The sequence below is a fragment of the Apium graveolens genome, chromosome 2 (genome assembly GCF_009905375.1).
Source record: "Apium graveolens cultivar Ventura chromosome 2, ASM990537v1, whole genome shotgun sequence".
NCBI lineage: Eukaryota > Viridiplantae > Streptophyta > Magnoliopsida > Apiales > Apiaceae > Apium > Apium graveolens.
Window position 1 is genome coordinate 32054704 of NC_133648.1, and position 13933 is coordinate 32068636.

A 13933-nucleotide genomic window follows, 5' to 3' on the forward strand; every position below is an offset into this window, starting at 1 on the left:
TTTGCTTAATATTTTTGTTCCAAATTTATCAATTTTGTTGTCGAAATTGAATTATAACTAACCGAATCAAGAATTTAAAAAACAAAATCTTTAAGTATAATTACGATTTTCAATTTTTAACTAAGCTTTAATAAAATAAACCAAAAAATAAACCTACAATTGTAAGGAACCAAAAAAATAGAAAAGTGTAATGAACCTTGACTGAAAATGTTAGTTATGTTTAATGTAGAGGAAGTATAGGAGAATAGAAGATGGAGAGAAAGTTGTGTTGTATTTCATTAGCTAAATGAGCTATTTATAGTAGTTGGTTTACAAGGCTTACTAAGTAAGCTATTCAAATCTTCTTCATTAAGTATTACAAAACTTCCTCGATAAGCTTTACAAGTCTTCCTCGATAAGCTTTACAAGTCTTCTTTGGTAAGATTTGAGAGACTTCCTCGATACGCTTTGACAATCACTTTATTTTTATTCAAATATTTTAACACTCCCCCTTGATTGTCAAAAGCGAGTTATTGCAAAGATTGACTGCCTCGTTAAAACCTTGCAAGGAAAAACCCAGTGGGATAAAAACCTTGACGAAGGAAAAAGTGTACAGCCTCCCCCTGAATAAAGTGTCTCACATTCTGACATTTTGATGTAGCAAACTTTTTAACCTCCGCATACCCATATTATTTCTTAGCTTCTCAAATGTTGATGTAGGTATTGACTTTGTAAGTATATCCGCCAGATTATCGCATGAGCGAACTTGTTGAATATCAATATCACCATTTTCTTGAAGTTCATGAGTGTAGAAGAATTTTGGCAATATGTGTTTTGTTCGATCCCCTTTAATATATCCTTCCTTAAGTTGTTTGATGCAGGCCGAGTTATCCTCGAATAAAACTGTAGGACTATCTGAAATACTTGATAATCCACATGATTCTCGAATATGTTGAATGACCGACCTTAGCCAAATACATTCTCTGCTTGCTTCATGAATTGCTAGTAACTCTGCATGGTTTGATGAAGTTACGGCCATAGTCTGTTTTGTAGACTTCCAAGAGATAGCAGTATCACAATATATAAATAGGTAACTTGTTTGTGATCGCCCAAAATGAGGATCTGACATGTATCCAGCATCTGCATATCCAACTAGCCGTGATCTTGAATTGTTTGGGAAGAATAGTCCAAGATCGATTGTCCCTCGAAGATATCTGAATATATTTTTTATTCCATCCCAATGCCTTTTAGTAGGGTCAGAACTAAATCTTGCCAACAAGTTCACTGCAAATGCAATATCAGGCCGTGTGTTGTTTGCAAGATACATGAGAGCGCCAATTGCACTGAGATATGGAATTTCAGGTCCAAGAGTCTCTTCATCTTATTTTCTAGGACGGAAATGATCTTTTTCAACCTCGAGTGATCGAACAACCATTGGTGTGGTTAGTGGATGAGCTTTGTCCATGTAGAACCGATCAAAAATCTTTTCAGTGTAGTTTGATTGATGAACAAATATTCCTGAAGATAAGTACTCCACCTGTATACCTAAACAAAATCTTGTTCTTTCAAGATCTTTCATTTCAAACTCATTTTTCAAATAGTTAGCAGCATTAGTAATATCTTCAGTAGTACCGATAATATTCAGATCATCCACATATACATCAATAATAACAAAACTAGTTGATGATCATTTAATAAAAATGCAAGGACATACTTGATTATTAACATATCCATCATTCAATAAGTACTCACTAAGCCTGTTGTACCACATATGACCAGATTGTTTCAAACCATACAATGATCGTTGTAATTTAACAGAATATAAATGTCGAGGCTTAGTGTCCTCAATCTTTTTCCCTTCAGGAATTTTCATATAAATATCACTATCAAGTGATCCATATAGGTATGCTTTCACAACATCCATCAAACGTGTTTCCAGTTTTTCCATACAAGCCATACCCATTAGAAAACGAAAAGTAACTCCATCCATCACAGGAGAGTATGTTTCCTGGTAATCAAAACCAGGTCTTTGAGAGAATCCCTGGGCTACTAGCCGGGCCTTATATCTCACAATTTCATTCCTTTCATTTCATTTTTGTATAAACACCCATCTATTCCCCACAGGGACTACACCAGCTGGTGTTTGGACTGCAGGTCCAAATACATTTCTCTTGCGTAATGATTGCAATTCTTCTTGAATCGCAATTTTCCATTTTGGCCAATCATCTCGGTGTCGACACTCTTCCACACTTTGTGGTTCAGGATCGGAGTTCATAATAATACCAGATGCCACGGAACAAGCATATACATCATCAACTTCAATACTCCCACGATCTAGTAATTTCGCGTTATGGACATAATTCATTGATATCTCATAATTTTCAGGTACCTTTGCTTCCGTGGAAGCATTTGCCACTTCTGGGGCATGTGCCACTTTTGGGGCAACATTCTCTTCTGGAGGCAATCCCACGTCTGGGAGTTTTGTTACAGCCACTTCAGGGGCTTGAACCTCTTAGGAGGAAATACCACTTCTGGGATATTTTCTAAAACTTTTGCCACTTCTGGGGCAATTCCAATCAATTTCCGTTTTCATGGTACAATATCTTTTGCACCAATAGGTCTACCACGCTTCTGGCGTGGCTTTGAATCACTAATCAATTCTCCAGGAATTGATTTCTTAGTAGGGATTTCAACTCGTGCCGGAGCATTAACAGCAGGTATATGTGACCTTATAATATGTCTAGAGTCACTAAAGGCATCCGATATTTGATTAGCAATATTTTGCATATGAATAATTCTTTGAACTTCAGATTCACATTGATTAGTACGTGAATCAATAGAATTTAATCTTGATGCATTCCATGATATTTCGGAATTTAATTTATGCAAATCATTATCTCCCCCTAATTTAGGGAACATGGATTCATCAAAATGACAATCAGCATAGCGAGCAGTAAAAACATCACCAATTAATGGTTCCAGATATCTTATAATAGATGGAGAATCAAAACCAACATATATACCAATTCTTCTTTGAGGTCCCATTTTATTTCTTTGTGGTGGTGATATAGGAACATACACAGCACAACCAAATACTTTTAAATGAGATATATTAGGTACTTGACCAAGAACTAATTCTTGAGGGAATTGTTTGTGGTAAGCAGAAGGCCTTATTCTAATTATATTTGCAACATGAAGTATTGCATGACCCCAAACAGATATAGGTAACTTTGCCCTTAGGAGTAAGGGACGGGCAATAAGTTGAAGTCTTTTAATTAAGGATTCTGCTAAACCATTTTGTGTATGTACGTGAGCGACCGGGTGTTCGACTGAGATTTCTACTGACATACAATATTCATTAAAAGTTGCAGATGCAAATTCAGCAGCATTATCTAGTCGGATTGATTTAATGGGATGGTCAGGAAATTGAGCTCGGAGTTTAATTATTTGGGCAAGTAATTTGGCAAAGGTTGTATTTCGGGTTGTAAGTAGACATACATGAGACCATCGAGTTGACGCATCAATTAAAACCATAAAGTACCTAAATGGGCCAGAAGATGGATGTATAGGACCACAAATATCACCTTGAATTCTTTCTAAGAATTTCGGGGACTCGGTTTGAAGCTTAACTGGGGATGGTCGGACAATAAGTTTTCCTAAGGAACATGCTGAACAATGAAATTCATCTTGGGATATTATCTTTTGAGTTTTAAGAGGATGTCCCACAGAATTTTCAATGATACGACGCATCATAGATACTCCTGGATGACCGAGTCTTTCGTGCCAAAGGGAAAATAGTTTTGGGTCTATGACTTTGGGGATGTTGACACTATGAGATTCAAGAACTCGTATACTTGTAACATATAATCCTGAAGAAACCGAGTGAAATTTTTGTAGGACCCTTTTATTGTCAACGGTGTTTGAGGTGATGAGAAGGTATTCTTTTTCATTCTCATTAATAGTTTCAACGTGAAACCCGTTAAGACGGATATCTTTAAAACTCAGTAGGTTTCTAGTTAACTTGCTAGAGTATAGAGCCTCTTGTATGTGTGTCTTATTTGGTAGAAGAAAACTAGCTTTCCCAAAACCTTCTATTATATTTGATGTACCCGATACCGTCCAGACATGTGAGTTGGTTTTAGTCAACTGTGAGAAGTATTTCTGACTCTGTAAAATAGTGTGTGTGGTTGTGCAGTCAACAATGCATATATCTTTCATCTCTATACATATATAAACGAAAAACATCTTTATTAAAAACAAACCGAGTACATAGAACAACAACATGAAACAAGTACATAAAATGAGTACATAAGTAAAACACAAAGAAAATAAGTAAAGCATGATAATACATATGAAGTCTAGTCGTCTAAACCATAATAAAGATTAGCACCAGTGTCTATTTCATTTGAGGCCTTATTGACTGGTTCATTAACTAGATTATAATTAGCGAAGTTGGTTTCTACTCTCTTTCCATTATTCCTTTTGGATGACTCGTAGAGATCAACAAGATGTTTGGGTGTGTGACAAGTACGTTACCAGTGCCCCTCAGATCCGCACCTATGACAGATGCCTCGGTTCTCTCCTTCTTGGGGCGCCTTTCTTTTATTTGGCACTTCACGTTGCCATTTCTGGTGGCCAGAGTTGTAACCATCACGTTGCCACTTCAGGTGGCCAGAATGATACTGATTGTGAAACCGACCACGAAAATTTCCACGTCCACGGTTTCGTCCATAACCCCGTCCTCCTCTATGCCCTTTCCCGCGTTCATTCTTCAGGAATGACGTATTATGTACTTCAGGTAACTGGGCAGAGCCTGTGGGACGTATCTGATGATTTTTCAGTAGCAACTCATTATTCTTTTCAGCCACAAGAAGGAGAGATATCAGCTCGCCATATTTCTGAAAATTACGCTCCCTATATTGTTGAGCCGGGATCATAGTGTTGGGGTGAAAGATTGAGAGGGTCTTTTCAATCATTTCAGTATCAGTAATATTTTCACCACATAAAATTAATTTTGAGCTTATCTTGAAAAGAGCAGAATTATATTCAGCTACAGATTTGAAATCTTGTAACCTCAAATTAATCCAGTCATATCGGGCAGATGGCAAGTGAACAAGTTTTTGGTGATCAAATCTATCCTTGAGATTATTCCAAAGGGTGAGTGGATTTTTGATAGTGAGGTATTCAGATTTTAGATCTTCGTGGATGTGATGCCTAAGAAAGATAATCGCTTTTGTATTTTGTTCAACAGTTGGGATCTTTTCCGGGTCAATAGTATCTTTTAGGCCATTAGCACTAAGGTGTAATTCCGCATCAAGGACCCATGACAAATAATTATTTCCGGAAACATCCAAGGCAACAAACTCTAATTTTTCAAGATTCGCCATTCTGAATAGATTTTAAATAAGATATAATATGTCACATAATATTTAAACATGCAAGTTGAAATAATAACTTTATACAAAAGTTACGACGGTATAGCCGGCCAGAAAACTTTTGATTATTACTTGACGGCAGCGCCATCTTTATAGTAGTATTACTTGATGGCATAGCCATCTTTATAGATTTCAATCAGTAACATAAATATGTAATAATATTTAGAAGAAAATGAGGAAAAAAAAACGTACCTCTTTTATGAAATAGTTTTAGTTGATAGGGACTCGTGGGTTAAAATAAGTCGTAGCTCTTTCGAGAATAAAGCTTCAGTTGGCAGAGACTCGTGCTGATAACGTGTTATGAACCTTGACTGAAAATATTAGTTATGTTTAATGTAGAGTAAGTATAGGAGAATAGAAGATGGAGAGAAAGTTGTGTTGTATTTCATTAGCTAAATGAGCTTTATAGTAGTTGGTTTATAAGGCTTACTAAGTAAGCTATTCAAATCTTCTTCATTAAGTATTACAAAACTTCCTCGATAAGCTTTACAAGTCTTCCTCGATAAGCTTTACAAGTCTTCCTTGGTAAGATTTGAGAGACTTCCTCGATACGTTTTGACAATCACTTTATTTTTATTCAAATATTTTAACAAAAAGAACGTTGTAAAAAACAAACAAATTGATCTGTCAGAAATTTAAGTAGAAATACAACAAATGGGTGGAGAAATCTCCTAGAAAGAATACCTAACAATCTATAAATTCCTACCTCCAAAAGAAAAATATATCTATACTATACTATTATAAGCGAAACATGGTTTCGTTTGATCGGTTGGTTACCTCCTTCCCAAAAAATATGTTAATACTTTCCAAAAAAATAAATCATGTATCTAATATAACTACAAACTCTATGAATTATTATCCAGCTTAATATCTAATCGCACTCAACTTCTTTCTTAGTAGGAAACTTCTTTTATAGGAAAATCAAACACTTCCAAAATTAATTTTATTAATTCAAATTATAATGTAATAAAATATTTTATTTCTGGCAAAAAAAATATTTATTAAATTAAGAAATAATTAAAAAATAATAGCAAATCATCTACATCCAAATACACATATTCAAGATTCCCACTTTCCTATAGGTTTATAATTTATTTTTATATAATAAGCAAATTGTAAATATTATAATTATCCGGTGCATCGCACAGGCTAGTATATATATATAGAGAGGGGGCTACTTTAATAGAAACCAATTTAGAATGGAAACTAGAAACCAAATAATTTTTTTAAAAAAACTAATTCGAAATATAACACATATGGTTTGCAAATCAATGTTGAGAGATGTAAAAAAAAATAGTGAAATCGGATTTTAAAAAAAACTTACGGTTTGACGGGAAAAATCAAATTAAAAACATAGGGGAAAAAGCTGAAATTGGACGTGGGAGGGTGCAGAGTAGTTGGGTGGGATGATTTAGGGAGGGACCATTAGATTAGGTAGATTTAATGGCTTAGATTGGTTCCTAGTTTCTATTTTAATTTTAGTTTGTATTTGATCATTTCCTTATATATATATATTCGATATCTTTCGTCCTCTCGTGATTGGATACTCGCACTTGTTGAACTCTGCAAAAAATATACAAATAAATTCCGTTATTGTTATCGAATTATACAATAATGTGCAAAACTAAATTATTTGCACAGAAACTTAGTAGAAAATTGAGTAACCACATAGACAGCTCCACCATAACAACTCCTGCTAGCACGAGACATTCTCTGATAATAACTGTTGAAAGTGTAAGAAGCATGGGCCTCAGAGTATTCAGGTGAGAACCTGACTGAATTGGCTTACAATCATCCCCGCCTCTCCATAAGCATAATCAAGCGCACTTTGTTGTTTCTCCGGTCCTGCCTCCACATTAGCCAAGGGCTTAGCTACCCCTCAACTTTCAAGTATCTTCTTATTTACCTTATATAAAATTTAAAATTTTATATTTAACCCCGCTTAATATTTTTGACTCGGCTTATATTTTATTCTTGACCCCCTTAATAATATAACTTGTAAAGACCACGTAGATTTATCTTTTATGTTTGATTAAAGAGGTTCAATCTATCGGATTGGAAAATAAACCTTTAATGATAATCTTGTTAAATATATATCGAAAAAATTGTATTTGAAGGTATTATTGATGAAACAATTATTTAAGGTTTTCCGAACATGAAAAATGATCGTACAATTTTTTTAACTCCCCTAACAAAGTTTTCTGACTACGCCCCTTACATTAGCTATTACCAAGTCTATCTGTGTGTGCTTGGACCCTTACTCACTGGCGGTGATGCTACTGGCACCTTTGCTCTACTTCTATGTGTCAAATTTGACATTCTACCATTCAATGCATATATTGACAATGGAATGTCATAAACTTTTTGCGTGTTTGGATAAAAGTGGCCATAATTTCGTTCGGAAACAGGTCCGCTTTTCTAATTTCATTGAACTGGGCAAATAAAAAGACGTTGTGTTTATCGTTAGGCCTTAAGAGAGTGCCACCACCCGTGAGTACTCTGCGCACTAGAGTCCCATTATAAGCTGCTGCATTGTCAGCTCTAGCACCAAATTTCGTATCACCACCTGCAGAAGGCCAGCCAGTCTCGAAAACAACAACGTTAATATCAAGGCTCTTAATTTCAAGGCATCAAGAGTTACAAAAACAGCTTTAAGTTGGGCTTAAAAAAAGCTCATATAAACATTCCCATTACGAGAGTCTTTCACGCCTTCATTAATGGGACCCTGTTCGCCACTAAAACGTGATAGTATTGGATTTATAAGCAAAAAATGAATAGGAAATTAACCGTAACATACGACCCTATTCACTGAATAAAAGTGAGCATAGACTTGATATAAGGCTCGATCAAGTCAGACTCAAACGATCCAGATGAAGACGGGTAAGAACTTTGAAGTGCACTTAGCGCAACAGAGGAGGAGACCTTAATATCACCACTAAAATTAAGTTTTCTAATAGAATCATACATATTTTTAATAGCAAGCACGAGAAAATGACTACTCTGAGGGTCTACAAACACTTCATTCCCAATCGTGATAGCTTCAATAGGGGTTTCACGTTAAAACAGAATAATGTTGGATTTGAGCATCAGTGAACACCTGATCATTAGCAACAGAAGAGAGCAATCCATTCGGCATGCAAACTGTAACACTAATATTTGAACCAGCCAGAGCGAATAAAATAGAGAAATCAGCAACGAATATATTCACGCTGTTGGGGTATTAATCTAAAATTGGGAGTTATTTGTTTTTCTATTTGTATGTTTTAGTCATGCAATTATGTCATGTCTGTGTGGATCGTGGCATTGAGAGTTTTTAGGAGTAGTATTGAATAAATCTTTTTGTAACGTTAGAGTTTGATTGAGTCTGGATAGGTAGTTATGCAGTTCCTATTTTGTAGGTCACTCCCTAGTTTCCTTGTATAAGTATTTGAGTCAGTTTTAATAAAAATCTCTAAGTTGTTCAACGCTTACTTTCTCTGTTATACATACAAACTATACTTATATAGCAAGTTGTGTTATCATTGTTCCAATAATATGGTATCAGAGCTAGGCAACACAGTGAATGCCCAAGTATATGCCTAAGGCACAAGCGATGGAGTCAGGGAAAATTAAGAACGGGACGATCAGCTTGAGTTACCCCATGCTGTCACGAGCGAATTACGGGCCATGAAAATGAAGGTCATCCTGCAAGCCCATGGAGTTTGGGAGGCAGTTTCACCAAAAGATCAGAAATCAACAAAGGTTGAAGAGAAGGCGGATAAACTGGCCCTGGCAGCAATATACCAGGCCATACCTGAGGACATTTATTGTCTCTTGCTGATAATGAGACAGCCAAGGAGACATGGGAGGCTATCAAGGTGACGTGTCAAGGAGCTGAATGCGTCAAAACTGCTAAAGTGCAGACATTAAAAACTGAGTTCGATTCACTGGTTATGAAAGAAAGTGACAGCATCGATGATTTCAGCATGAAGCTAGCAGGACTGGTTACGAATATACGAGAATTAGGGGAAGAAATCGATGAATGTAATGTGGTAAAGAAGCTATTGAGGGCTGTGCCTATAAAGTTCTTGCAAATTGCATCAACTATCGAGCAATTTGGGGATCTGGACACAATGACATTAGAGGAAACAGTGGGATCACTAAAATCTCATGAAGAGCGGCTTAAGGGAACGACTGATACTGGGGGAAATCAATTGTTGCTTACTAGGGAACAATGGATTGAAAGGGAAAATGATGAATCAAAATTGCTGTTAACAAGGGAGGAATGGTTAAAACGCAGCTACAAAGGCGGTGGTGAGATGAGCACTCAAAGATTTCGAGGAAGGGATGGTGTTCGCAGCAGTCGTGACAAAAGCAAGGTGCGATGTTTTAAATGCCTTGCCTACATGCACTATACAATTGAATGTAAAAACCCAAAGAGGGAGAAAGAAGTAAAAAAAGAAGCGAACATGGCACAAATCCCTGATGACGAACCTGCTCTGTTATTGGTTGAACATGAAAAGAATGAGAAGACCGAGATGTTAATTAATGAAGAGCGAGCAAACTGTGGTATTTATACAATGGAGCTAGTAACCACATGACTGGACACCTCTCAAAGTTCGATAAACTGGATGAAAGCGTAGTGGGTCAAGTCAAATTCGGGGACGAATCAATCGTGCAAATAAGAGGGAAAGATTCTATTATTTTAAAGTGCAAAAACGGAGAAACCAGAACACTAAGTGAGGTATATTATATTCCTTCTTTACGTAGCAATATAATTAGCCTTGGACAACTTGCAGAAGAATGATACAATGTAGTCATGAAAGGTGAATATCTGTGGGTTCGAGAACAACAAGGTAATTTGCTGATAAAAGTAAAAAGGTCGATGAATAGACTGTACAAGATCATTATTTACAGTGGGGAGATTCAGTGCTTAATGTCACATTGTGTGGATGAAAGCTGGCTGTGGTACTCACGTCTTGACCATGTCAATTTCAAGGCCATGACACTAATGTCTACGAGTAAGATGGTACAGGGAATGCTAGTTATTAAGCAGCAAAGCGAAGTGTGCACTGGATGCTTGATGTCAAAGCAATCCAGAAAACCTTTTCCAACTCAATCGAAGTTTACTGCAACTAGGTCACTTGAACTGGTGCACGGTGATCTTTGCGGTCCTATCTCACCATGCACTCCTGGAGGTAACAAATATATATTTGTCTTAATAGATGATTATAGTCGAGTAATGTGGACTTACCTGTTGAAAAATAAAAGCGATGCTCTTGAAGCATTCAAGAAATTTTGTATGTTGGTTGAAAACTGTCCAGGGAAGAAAATCGGAACTCTCAGAACCGATAATGGTGGGGAATTTACCTCAAATGAATTTGCCATGTACTGTGAGGAGGTTGGGATAAATCGACATTTCTCTGCTCCGTATTCGCCACAACAGAATGGCGTGGTTGAAAGGCGCAACAGGACTCTAATTGAGATGTCTCGGAGTTTGCTAAAAGAAAGGAACATGCCAAATTATCTATGGGGGGAAGCCGTTCGACACTCAACTTACTTGTTGAATCGACTTCAAACCCGAGCTATCACTGGTGTCACCACCATACGATACGTGGTCGAAAGAGAAGCCATGTGTGGAACATATACGAGTCTTTGGTTGTCTAGCACATATGAAGGAGCCAGCCGTGAGGCTAAAGAAACTCGATGGTAGGAGCAGACCAGTTGTGTATCTTGGCTAAGAAACTAGGAATGAAGGCCTACAGATTGTTGGACCCTGAAAGTCGAAAAATATATGTGAGTCGAGATGTGGTTTTTGAGGAGAAAAAATCATGGAATTGGAAGCAAAATGAAGCTACTGAGTCAATACACACTGGAAATTTCGTCGTAATTTCAGATTGCCCGGAAGAAAATGTCAATGTTGAAGAAAGAATGCATGAATCAAGAAACGAATCTGAAAACGAGAACAACGAAGATGTGCAAAGTGTTGATACTTCCAATCACAGTTTTGATGTAGATGAACCACCTGTGAAGTTCAAATCCCTCAACGAGATGTATGCTTCTACTGAGCGTATTGAATTGGAAGATGACGGAGAACTCTATCTTATGGGAATTGATGAGCCAGCTAACTATATACAAGCAGCCAAAGGATTTGAATGGAGAAAGGCAATGCATACTGAGATGGAAGTTGTTGAGAAGAATGGAACCTGAGAGTTAACTCTACTACCAAAGGGGCGCAAGGCTATTGATTTAAAATGGATATACAAGATTAAGCGAGATGCAGCAGGCAATGTCACTAAGCACAAAGCCAGAATCATGGCAAAAGGTTACGTGCAAAAGAAGGGAGTAGACTTCGATGAAGTCTTTGCACCTGTTACTCGTATTGAAACAATATGATTATTGTTGGCTCTTGCAGCAAAAGGAAATTGGGAGGTGCATCACCATGACACCAAAACAGCATTTCTGAACGGAAAAATCAAGGAAGAAGTTTTTGTAAAGCAGCCTGAAGATTTGTTAAGCACGAAAAAGAGCATCTCGCGTATAGGCTCTTGAAGACTTTGAATGGGCTTCGACAGGCCCCAAGAGCCTGGTACTCAAAGCTGAACAGGTGCCTGGAAGGATTAGGATTCGTAAGGTGTGCTTATGAGCAGGTTGTCTACACCAGGCACGTGGGAGGACAAGTATTGATCGTTAGTGTTTACGTCAATGACCTGTTGGTAACTGGAACAAGCATCGAAGCCATCAAGGAATTCAAAACCCAAATGACCGAGAGTTTTGACATGAGTGATATGGGAAAACTCACGTATTATTTAGGCATCGAGGTTGAACAAGGCAAAGATTATATATGTTTAATACAAGCAGGCTACACGAAGAAAATCCTCAGTAAAGAAGGAATTCTCGAGAGTAACCCCACGAAAATTCCACTACATCCCAAGGAAGTTATTAACAAGACGAAGGAGGCACATTCGTAGATCCTACATATTTCAAGAGCATAGTTAGAGGACTAAGGTACTTGATTCATACTAGACCTGCCTTAGCTTATTCGGTTGGTGTTATAAGTAGTTTATGGAGAGACCCACTGTGATGCATTTGAATGCAGCAAAAAGAATTTTGCGTTATGTGAAAGGAACGATATATTATGGATTAATCTATACTAAGGATGATGAAAACAACGTGGTGATTGGCTATTCAGATAGTGATTTAGCAGGGAACGTAGAGGACAGAAAGAGCACTGGTGGCAAGGTCTTTTATCTGAACAAAAGTCTGATAACCTGGAGTTCACAGAAGCAAAAGTGTGTTGCACGCTCCTCATGTGAGGCAGAGTTTATGGCGGCAACTGCGGCTTCATGTCAAGCAATATGGCTAAAAAAGTTGTTGATGCAGATCACTGGAATTGGTATTCAACCCGTGACCTTATTCATTGATAATAAGTCAGCTATTGACTTAGCAAAAAACCCGGTCTTTCATGGCAGGAGCAAACACATAGACGTGAGATTTCACTTTATCAGAGAGTGCATTGAAAATGGCGATAGTCATGAAACACGTATGCTCAAAAGAACAGAGGGCTGACCCTCTAACGAAGGCTTTGAGTACAACCAATTTCGAGAGGATGAGGAACATGCTTGGAATAATGAATTGCGTTAAGACAAGTTTAGATTAAGGGGGAGTCTATTGGGTTATTAATCTAAACTCGGGAGTTATTTGTTTTTGTATTTGTATGTTTTAGTCATGCACCTGTGTTATGTCTGTGTGGATGGCATTGAGAGTTTTTAGGAGTAGTCTTGAATAAATCTTTTTGTAACGTTAGAGTTTGATTAAGTCTAGAAAGGTAGTTATGCAGTTCCTATTTTGTAGGTCACTCCCTAGTTTCCTTGTATAAGTACTTGAGTCAGTTTTAATAAAAATCTCAAATCTGTTCAACGCTTACTTTCTCTGTTATACATACAAACTATACTTATATAGCAAGTTGTGTTGTCATTGTGTTATACATACAAACTATACTTATATAGCAAGTTGTGCTATCATTGTGCCAATACACGCAAGTAATTTCATTAGATTTGAGAAGTTTCACTACCTAGAAGGTCGTGGAAGATTATTCACAGATTAACCATATTCACACCGATGTAACCCTAATTATCAATGGAACACATGGTTCAAATCAGTGTTCCAGAAATCGCTAGGCGTGCCAGAGCGGTGAGGGTACCTTCGAGAGATTAATCGGTAAGTCGGAGATTAATCAGACCGATTAATCGGAACAATAATCGGAAGAATATAAATATTATTTTTAATTTTTATAATTATATAATGATCAACATGTCAAATATTTGTTTGAAAAAAGAAATTAGAATGATATTAAACAATATCTACACATTTGACATGCGTTATGTACTAATTATTGAGTTTACAATATTAACTATATTTTAATTCACTTTTAAATTAATTATAATATGTTATTTTTATATTTTAAGTGAGAAAATAAATATATTAGATTACTTGTTACTTCTTACCAATACTTTATATTATAAATTGACATGATATTG

At 36.7% G+C, this 13933-nt stretch overlaps 3 protein-coding genes and 1 pseudogene across 3 annotated transcripts; 2 read left to right on the forward strand and 2 right to left on the reverse strand.

The window, feature by feature from the left end:
- Window positions 1-4511: 4511 nt before the first annotated feature.
- Window positions 4512-5366, reverse strand: LOC141687528 (uncharacterized). The gene has a single exon (XM_074492839.1). It carries the CDS (start codon window positions 5364-5366, stop codon window positions 4512-4514), a length of 855 nt encoding a protein of 284 aa, XP_074348940.1.
- A 2283-nt stretch (window positions 5367-7649) lies between these two features.
- On the reverse strand, window positions 7650-9217 carry LOC141687537 (glucan endo-1,3-beta-glucosidase 14-like; annotated as a pseudogene).
- A 129-nt stretch (window positions 9218-9346) lies between these two features.
- LOC141687552 (uncharacterized) lies at window positions 9347-9994 on the forward strand. The gene has a single exon (XM_074492849.1). The coding sequence runs from the start codon at window positions 9347-9349 to the stop codon at window positions 9992-9994; it is 648 nt and encodes a 215-aa protein (XP_074348950.1).
- Window positions 9995-12458: 2464 nt separating this feature from the next.
- LOC141687568 (secreted RxLR effector protein 161-like) lies at window positions 12459-12962 on the forward strand. The gene has a single exon (XM_074492850.1). The coding sequence runs from the start codon at window positions 12459-12461 to the stop codon at window positions 12960-12962; it is 504 nt and encodes a 167-aa protein (XP_074348951.1).
- Window positions 12963-13933: the final 971 nt, after the last annotated feature.

Coding starts and splice junctions, on each gene's coding strand:
- LOC141687528 (XM_074492839.1), bottom strand. CDS start 5,366: ATGGCGAATCTTGAAAAATTAGAGTTTGTTGCCTTGGATGTTTCCGGA.
- LOC141687552 (XM_074492849.1), top strand. CDS start 9,347: ATGAAAGAAAGTGACAGCATCGATGATTTCAGCATGAAGCTAGCAGGA.
- LOC141687568 (XM_074492850.1), top strand. CDS start 12,459: ATGGAGAGACCCACTGTGATGCATTTGAATGCAGCAAAAAGAATTTTG.